Source organism: Triticum urartu, chromosome 4 (assembly GCF_003073215.2).
Source record: "Triticum urartu cultivar G1812 chromosome 4, Tu2.1, whole genome shotgun sequence".
In the NCBI taxonomy this organism is placed as follows: Eukaryota; Viridiplantae; Streptophyta; class Magnoliopsida; order Poales; family Poaceae; genus Triticum; species Triticum urartu.
Window position 1 is genome coordinate 550645132 of NC_053025.1, and position 9374 is coordinate 550654505.

The window sequence follows — 9374 nt, forward strand, 5'->3', positions numbered from 1 at the left end:
CTCTGTCCGTATCACACCGGCGTCGTCACATGCTGGGCAGTGGCCAGTGGGCAGGGCACTCGAGCACAGGCGAAAAGCTAGTCAGGCTCACGGGGAAGACGAGACTCCTCAAACTTGAGGGTTCACCTACACGGAGCCCAACGACTAGTTCATGGCATGACAGAGCAGGGAGATCGTTCAGAAGGCGGCCTGGTAAAGATCGAACTCGATTCTCGAAGAAAAGTTATGGTTAAATCCAAGCAAAACCAACAACGGCCCCGTTAAAAGGGAATTACTCGTGGCCGTTTCTAAGCTTGGCGTGTGATGAGGTAGCAGAGAAGAACTTATTTGGTTTGATCCGAGGTTGATCTTGGGTACTCCCTCTGTTTGATAATGCAAGATCTTTTTTGACATATTATGGGACAGAGAGAGTAGTTGGTATACTACGAAGAGAAGAAGTTCTGGTGGTGGCTGTTGGCTGCTAATTCCGCAGCGCACCATGATGGATTCAGACGACTGATGGTGCAACCCACAAATGATTGCTCGTCAAGATGGGGACCAGGATATCACTCCATGTTTCTGTTTTCGAGAATGAATATCACTACATGTTTATAAGGCTGGTCACAATAGGGAGGAACTTGGAAGTAACATCACACACTTCAATACAATTTTGCTTATGTGTCACATATTTAATGAAGAGAGAGGTGTTTGTGGTAACTAGCTAAGTTACCGGAACATCACTGAAAGTGCGTTATATCGACTAGAGGGGGGTGAATAGGTGATTTTTATGAAAGTCTTCAAAACGTGAGAGTTATGAAGACAAACAGTGAAGATTATGCCTATTACTATGCAGCGAAAGTTAGATTACACTAGGCCAGCCATGGTCATGTATTCAATAGAGTGAAAGCACAATGACAAACAGCTTCAGTGTAATAAGGATCAGGTAGGAAGAAGTTATGAACCCAAACAGATCATACATTCACGTTGTGAAGACAAAAGATAAAGCAAGCATGCAATGACTTCACAATGAGTAACAGTAAGAAAAGGAAGTGAAGATGAAACCAGTGACTCATTGAAGACAATGATATGTTGGACCAGTTCCAGTTGCTATGACAACTGTACGTTTGGTTGGAGCGGCTAGGTATTTAAACCTTAGGACACACAGTCCCGGACACCCAGTCATGAACACACAGTTCAGGACACCAAGTCCTCACCGTATTCTCCTTGAGCTAAGGTCACTTAGTCCTCGCCCAATCACTCTGGTAAGTCTTCAAGGTAGACTCCCAAACCTTCACAAACTTCGTTCACTGGCAATCCACAATGTCTCTTGGATGCTCTGAACGCGACGCCTAACCGTCTAGAGGATTCACAGTCCTCAAGTGTAATAAGTCTTCAGATCACACAGACAAGAAGACTTAAGTGATGCCCAATTTACTCTGGCTCTGGGTGGTTAGGGCTTTTCTCCTCACTAGGAATTTTCTCTCAAAGGCTTCGAGGTGGGTTGCTCTCAATCGACAAAAGCCGTGCACTGAAATCTGAGCAGTCAACCATTTATGGTTGTGGGGGTGGGCTATTTATAGCCACTTGGCAACCCGACCTGATTTGTCCGAAATGACCCTGGGTCACTAAGGAACTGACACGTATCTCAACAGTCAGATTTCAAACTCTCATGGCAACTTTACTTGGGCTACAAGCAAAGCTGACTTGTCCGGCTCTGGACAAGACTCGCTCTCATTGTCTTCGCTCGAAGACATATGTTTTTGATTTAGGCATCACTTCAGTCATTCTGACTGGTTCTCCTGGACCCCACTTAACAGTACGGTGGTTCCTATGACTCAACACAAAAGAGAAAAGAACTACGAAAGATCTAAGTCTTCGAGCTCCATAAGCTTCATAACGTGTCTTCTTTTGTCATAGTCTTCAATGTGAATATCTTCATATACCACCTTTGTCTTCAATGTCTTCATACATTTTTAGGGATCATCTCTTGTAGTAAAACCGAATCAATGAGGGACTTCTACCTGTGTTTTCCTGCAATTCTCACAAACACATTAGTCCCTTAACTAGGTTTGTCGTCAATACTCCAAAACCAACTAGGGGTGGCACTAGATGCACTTACAATCACACACTCCAAGAAACAATGAGTCTATAACCTAATAAATACATTGTTGCATGGCACTACATAGATGTTCCTACCCACTGTGGAGGTAGTAACATAGTCTAGAGAAGTGTGTAAGTTATTAGACTATGTTCTTGCCCATTGTGACCAGCCTAAGGTGAAAACATGTGATCTGGCATTCACTTTTGAAACGATCATTGCCGTCAACGGTGCATTTGCGTTACCTCATTGAAGGCGTTGTCTTTAGACTAATTGCTTCACTTCTTTTTATAAAAGCATGCACGTGTATAAAAATAATTTATCTGTATATGAAAGCACACAAAGGCCCAAAATCCCACTCTAGCATATCTGGCATATGGATCAACATCAGCAAAAAAATTGGAGGGTGCTCCACATTTGCTCCTCGAGCCTGAATATCTGGACCCGGGGGGGGGGGTGATATGAAGCTTGCTCGAGATCTAACCGCCCGCTGAAAGGGAATTTCACCCCATCCCCCACTTCGTCGTCTCTTTCACGCACGTACCAATGCAGCAACCACGTTTCCGCTCGGGAAATGCATCCCGATATGGTCGTCAGTCGTCTGCCGCCTGCCCATTAATGACCGGTCGCGCCCGTTCCCATCACCATTTCCCGTCGTCCGCCACTCGCCGATATGAAAGGTCGGTGCCTCCCTCTCCACTTCTCCATTCCCCTCTACGAAAACACACCCTCAAGTTCTCCACTCCTTTCCGGACCCTATGGTCGTCGTATCAAGCAAGAACGCCCACCCATCAAACATGAGGAAGAAGTCATGCACGACGAGGAAGTAGGGTGGGCAAACTTCAAGCTTGCCATGAAGGACGCTTGGGACGTTGGAGGTTGAGAATCGTGCGCCAAACCCCGACGCTATAATGATGGTGTGTGGTCATTGTGGCACGAGGCCGCCCTAGCGCGTTTCCGCGTCATCGAGGATCGCAATTCTGCATTCTGCGCCTAACGCTCTTTGGACTCGCCGCTTCTGATGCCAACGATGATGCATGGACGAAGTAGGACAAGGCCGCCTTGGGCCGATTTCGTGCCATCGAGGATCGCAATGCCGCATTTTGCGCCTAACGCTTTTTGGACTACTCGCTTGCCGCTCCTAATGTTGACGATAATGCATGGATGAAGTAGGACAAGCAATGGCGGAGCTACGTGCATGGCTGCAGGGGCCGTGCCCCCCCCCCCCAGCCTGAACAGACTTTAGTGAAGGAAATTCATATAGTGAATTTTATATTAGAAAAAATAGAGCTTTTGCCCTCATTAAAAACTGTATTTTCTCATTGGCCCTCCCAATCAATCTTGTCTAGCTCCACCACTGAGGACAAGACCACCCTAACCCGTCTCCGCGTCATGGTGTCGCGCAATGTCGGATTCCTCGTCAATATGTCCAACGCTAGCATGCCGCGCCTCTACCGCCGCAACAAGCCTGCCGTATTACAATAGTTAATTTTGTATATGTACTTAAGTCTCAGCGTGACTCAGTTTCCACCCCTATATATGAATCGTTTGTAGATCTGGTTCATTATCGCGTGTAGAATCTCCTCCAATGAATCATTTGATGCCAAATTTACCTATGAATTTATGTGTGCTATGCATAGGTATGTGGGGAATTGGGAAAGAAAGTGTTAGCCAATGACAAACGATTCCCGCACACAAGGAAATTATGAAGGGTTAGGGTGTATTATAATGACTAGCAAGATGCCAGTGCATTGCATGAAACATCAAGATGTATTTTTTTTTACAAAACACCTGTTGTGATTGATCCATGCAGGAGTAATCCCGTGTGTAAAAAAACTAATGATATCTCAAGAATTTTATCAAAAAAAATGGTATCTCGAGAATTTCATCGAAAAAATGATATCTCGAGAAAGATGAGAGATAAGGTGAGGAGGAGTGGGGGCGTGGTGGTGACTGGTGGTCGGACTGGGGGCGGAGGCATGGGGATGGACGACGCCGGCAGCGGCCACCATGCCAGATTGTTCCAAAGACTTCCTTTTTTAATTGTCCAGCAATGAGGTTGTGGGAGATAAGGATGAACGAGGCAAGGCATTATCTGTAAATGTGGATAAAGGTGCGGGTTTTTTTTGTAAAATTATCATAGTTTGTTTTCTATCCGTCAGATATAGATCGGACGGTCTATATTACAAGATGACAGACACACCATCATCACCAAGTCGGTTTCCAATATATTATAATGAATAATGATTGTTGAGTATGCGCGGGGTTGTGAAGCTTCCATAGCTTTTAGCGATTGCCTCCATAATGATTTTATTATCAAAAATAGTTGTGGCTGCATGCATCATTCAAATGCAAAGGCCGGGGGTCCTCCTCAATTTTTTTTAAGAAAACATTGCATGTCTAAATCCTATGACATTGATTTTACCCAGACATTGGTATGGGTATTTACTTTTTTATTTTCCTTTTCCATTTTATGCTTGATTGAGTGATTTAGATGTGCTATTCGCAAAAAAAAAAACTGCATCAGATGTACCATAGACAGACCTTATAAAAAAATATGATGCATCGGGTAGAGATGGTCTAAGCTTTGCTTGCACCGTTGGACTTGCACGTAACGATATCCAGGGTGACATCCCATCGTTTCACAGAATCGCACTGTTCAAACAACCGATTATTCCACGTGAACACGACCCGCCGCTGCAGAGTATTTGCTTCCCTACGCTTCCTTTTTGGTACTCTGTACTAATTATTCAGGGTGACATTGTACTGGAAGAGGACGTGTACCTAATCATACAAAAAAAGAAAAACCGCCCAGCGCCATCACATTAAAAATCACAAGCACATCGCCAATAATAGATTTAAGTCATCATTTCCACCAGAATACTATGAAATTTAGGACGCTCCAATTTTCTGAAAGACTACTACTTACTTCTACTTCCACAAAAATACGCAACGCCTGACCAAGGTGACCGAGTTGAGATAACCTACTTAAAGCATCGATCACCAACCCATGCATGCACCTGGCGCCCACACAACTCACGCAAGTTAGCAGCATTGATAACCATCGCAAGCTGGGGGAGAAATCATTTGGGGCATAGTTTGAATGCTTATCATCTCCCAGCTGAAGGCGGGCGGGCAGGTCTGGTCAGGTGGTCACAAAATTAAATTCCACTTCCGCGCTGTGCCGCTCTAAATGCAGGGGGGCCAGTGGCAGCAAGGTGACAAGAACAAGGAAGCAAACGGGGCGAAACAAGTGCAAACGACAAAAGCAGCGAAGAGCCGATGGAGAAAGACACTGACTTCTGAAGCGTGAACTTCAAAAGAAACTTTGCTTCAGGGCAGGCGTCGTACTACTACTAAGAGCTGAACCCTAAAGGAACAAAAGTAACTTGCTTTCTTGATTGTGACCTAACGAAACAAAAGAACGGCCAAGGACTGACGGCTAGCTGCTGCTAATTAGACACGACACAAGCGGCATTTTACAGCTGCCGTGCTACGTGTTACTGGAGTGCTACTACCCTGCGGTAGCATTTTCGCTTACAGGATCGGCGAGCTGCTCGGGTTCCTCTCCCACGGCTTGCCCTGAGCGCCCCGGCCGGCGCCGAACGTGTCGGGGGGCCCGGTGCCGCTCCGGGCCATGCCCACCGCGCCGCCCATCGGCTGCATGAACACGGGGAGGCCCCTGCTCGTCGTCGCGCCCGTGGGGCTCATCCCGAGTCCTAGGAAGTCCAGCGTGGCTGGCTTGGCGCTGAACAGCGATGACTGGCCCATCATCAGCTCCGGCAGCCCCATCGGACCGCCGGTCGAGTCGTATGGCAGCCCGAGGCCCAGCCCGGCCGACATCATCGGGGCTGGCTCGGGCTCCAACCGCGGCGGCCATTGCTGCAGCGACCCCTCCGGGAACTGCATCTGCATGGCTTCTTGGTGGTGCTGCTGGTGGTGGTGGTGGTGGTGCTGACCGGACGACGTCGACGCCGGCGAGGACGACGAGATGTCCAGGCCCAGCCCACGCAGGAACGAGGAGCTCGACGAGGTGGCGCCCATCTGCGCCGCCTTCTGCAGCAGCGCCGTGGCCGACATGTGCGCCGACGGGGACGGCGACGGCGGTGGGAGCTGCTGCTGCTGCCGGTCAGCCGCGGGGGCCGAGAACTGGGCGGACGCGGCGTCGGTCGCGAGGCACAGCGACGGGGGCTTGGCCGCCAGCGCGCGCTCCGGGTACTGCGGCGCCTGGGCCACGGAAGACGGCGCGAACATGCTGCCGAGGAGGCTCTGCGACGTGGCCGCGACGCTGCTGGTGCTGGCACTGACATTGGCGCCGTTGACCGAGGGCGGGGACGGCATCAGCGGCGCCGGCGGCGTGTACTGGACGACGGGCTCAGGCGCGGCGGCGCCGATCTCCCGCTCTGCATGAACCACAAACAGAAAGTCTCAGCAAATCAGCAGCGAGATTCAGATCACAGGCATAAGATAATAAACGTTAAGCGCTAAAAGCTGGTGCAATAGAGAGAGACAGGGCCAGAAAGCAACGGGAGGAGGGCGCCGAGCCTAGTCATGATGGGGCTCTTTTTCGTGTGTTCGTGGGCTACTTTTCTCTTTCTCGGCTGATGATGATTCGAAGTTCCCAAAGTCCAAACTCCGGAAAGGCTCTGCACTTCAACTGGGATTGCATCACAAAGCCACTAATCAGAAGTTCAGAAACTCACAAAGGCACTTTGCACGATCCTAAAAGAATCCATCAAGTGGCATCCCTCATCACCTCTCAAAGATCTAATCTCATCTCTCGCTCTGTATGAGTCTAACGCGTGCGTAAAATAATTGATTGGATTTCGAGACGCGGGCGTGCGTGCGTGCAAGAACATGTGTGTACTGGGTCACTGCTCCCCCTGGCTCTCGGACAAAGACTGCATTTTTTGGGGGAGCTCTCTCGGTCTCGGCTTCATTCCAGACAAAAATCCACCACAGTAAAATCCTTCTTCCCCGTCGCGCAATTTTGCGAACACCATAACGCTCCAAAACATACTAACGCAGTGGTCAAAGCGGCAGTACCTCCAGTACTGTCAAATTTGACCTGACGTGAACGAGAGCAGCTAAAATAGACGGACGAACAGTAGTGCGTTGACCATCATTACCTGGCTCCTCGTGCTGCTGCGGCGCGGGCGCCGGCGGCAGCTGTTGCAGTGGCACCGGAGCGGCTGGTGGTGGCGGTAGAGCAGGCGGGGCAGCAGCGCCGGAGCTCCCGTCCTCCGCCGGCGGGGCGCGCGCCTTGGCGCTCTCCTCTGCCAGCGCGTCGCAGAAGGCGCGGTGGGTGATGAAGCTGTCCCTCCTGCACGCACGCGCCGCCAATTTGTCAGCAGTCAGTCAGCAAATGGATGGTGGAAGAAGCAAATTGGCGCCGGCGAGGAGGGGGGAGGGAGGGACGGAGACGGGGACGGACCGGGAGAAGAGGGTGCCGCAGTCGCAGCGGTACTCGCGGGAGCCGCAGGTCTTGGCGTGCGCCTTCCAGTCGGACTGCACGGCGTACTTCTTGGAGCACTTGTCGCACTTCCACTTCTTCTCGCCGTGCTTGCGGCAGAAGTGCTTCTTGATGCCGGTGAGGTCGCCGAGGGCGCGGGAGGCGTCGTGGTGCACGCAGCTGGGCTCCGGGCACACGTACACCCGCTTGCGCACCTCCTTGCCGCTCCGCTGCCGGAGCTTCCACGGCAGGTTGTGGCCCCGCCGGTGCAGCTGCAGGTTCTGGTCCCGCTGGAACCCCTTGTTGCAGATCTCGCACACGAACCGGTTCGTCGCCATCAGCGTCTTGGGCGACAGCGCGATCACCTCCGCGTCGGGATCTGCGCGCGCGCGTGCGACACCAAGATCGTCAGCCTCGCCCGGTAAATTAAGCAGCCTCAGCTCGCGCTTTCGGTCAATCGCAAGAGGTTAATTGAGTAATCACCTGGCATGCCGGGGAGGGCACGCTTCTTCTTCGCGGGCGGGCCGGGCGGCGGCAGCGGCGGCGCCCCGCCGCTCTTGGCCGTCGCGGACGATGTGTCGACCTCCATGGCAGCAGCAGAATCTTGGCTCCGGGCCCGGGTGCACCACCGCTAGCTAGCCGCGCTGCCACAACAGTCCAAGAAGAAGAAGCGAGCTGCGTGGAGCATAAAAGCGCAATCGCCACCGGCCAGTCGCGGGCGCGGCAACCACCGGTCGCGGACGCGACGGGCTTGCGTGGGAAGGGTGGACGGGGGTGGGAGCGGAGAGCAGACGAAGGCGGCCGGAGCAAGTATAAAAAAGAGGGAGGAGGAGAGGCGGGCGAGCAAGCAAGCAAGGGAGCAGAGAGCGGTGCATTAAGTTGGGGGCGGGGGTGGGGGAGGGCCGGCGGGCTGACGGGCGACGCCGGTGAGGTTACCCGGACTGACGGGCGACGCGGAGGGATCGCTGTCGTACACGTGGGGGCAGGCGCGGCATCTGGCGAGCGGAGTCAAGCGGGGCGCCGAGCATGGCAGGCGCCTTGTCGCCTAGCGCGGCCGCTGATATTCCCTTGGACTTTTGCGGGCCGGGCTCTCTCCATTATATTTTTGTGAGCTGATGACGAGACGCTGTTGGTTGATCTGGATGGGATGGGATGGGACGCCAAGGGGAAAGAAGTCTGGTGATGGTTTGATTGCCTTCCTCTTCCATCTGAATGAATCTCATCTGATCTGATCTGATGATGGTTTTCTCAGGTTTTCGGGGCCGGAATTTTGGTTGCGGCCGGGGGATGGTGTCAGCTGAAGCAAACTTGCCGAGGTGTCGACGGGGGAGTGTTTCCGGCAAGCGTGACCTGACTCCAACTCAACCCGCCTTGTTTTCCAAACGCCGCTCCGGCTCAGTTTGAGCCAGTCCTTTCGCTGACTGCTGCAATGGACTTGCATGCCAGGGCATTTAAGAAGCTTTTTTTTTCAGAAAAAGGAGAAATGCCCCCACCTCTGCACGTGGACAATGCATACATCTATTTTATTAATTATTAACACAAAACCTTATAAAGTGACACAACAATAAAAAAGCCATCATCTAAGCAACATGTGTCGCTACTCCTATCTAGTTGATGAAGGGGCGCTGATAGTCTAGGCCTTAATACCAAACAAACCTTGTAACCAAACCTAACATCTAAGATTTGAGGTCCCAACCAGAACGCCTGCCGGGTATGAGCACCCATCAGTCCGGCGCGCTCCTTAATCAGGACGTCTGCCGGGTATGAGGCCGCCGCAGCCACCTGCCACCAATACATCTTCAGAGCTGTACTGCTGCATCTACCTTACCGGATCTAGCTGCCGCT

The 9374-nt window shown here is 51.8% G+C and overlaps 1 protein-coding gene across 1 annotated transcript; it reads right to left on the reverse strand.

Annotated features, from left to right (window-relative positions):
• Positions 1-5373: 5373 nt before the first annotated feature.
• Positions 5374-8573, reverse strand: LOC125552613 (zinc finger protein ENHYDROUS-like). Its single transcript, XM_048716222.1, has 4 exons — positions 8013-8573; positions 7512-7908; positions 7207-7400; positions 5374-6480 (listed from the first exon to the last, which is right to left on the reverse strand). Exons 1-4 carry the CDS (start codon positions 8116-8118, stop codon positions 5615-5617), a joined length of 1563 nt encoding a protein of 520 aa, XP_048572179.1. The 5' UTR covers positions 8119-8573; the 3' UTR covers positions 5374-5614.
• Positions 8574-9374: the final 801 nt, after the last annotated feature.

Coding starts and splice junctions, on each gene's coding strand:
- LOC125552613 (XM_048716222.1), bottom strand. CDS start 8,118: ATGGAGGTCGACACATCGTCCGCGACGGCCAAGAGCGGCGGGGCGCCG. Junction 7,909..8,012: donor TGCCCTCCCCGGCATGCCAG/GTGATTACTCAA, acceptor GCGCGCGCGCAG/ATCCCGACGCGGAGGTGATC. Junction 6,481..7,206: donor GCAGCAGCACGAGGAGCCAG/GTAATGATGGTC, acceptor TGGTTCATGCAG/AGCGGGAGATCGGCGCCGCC.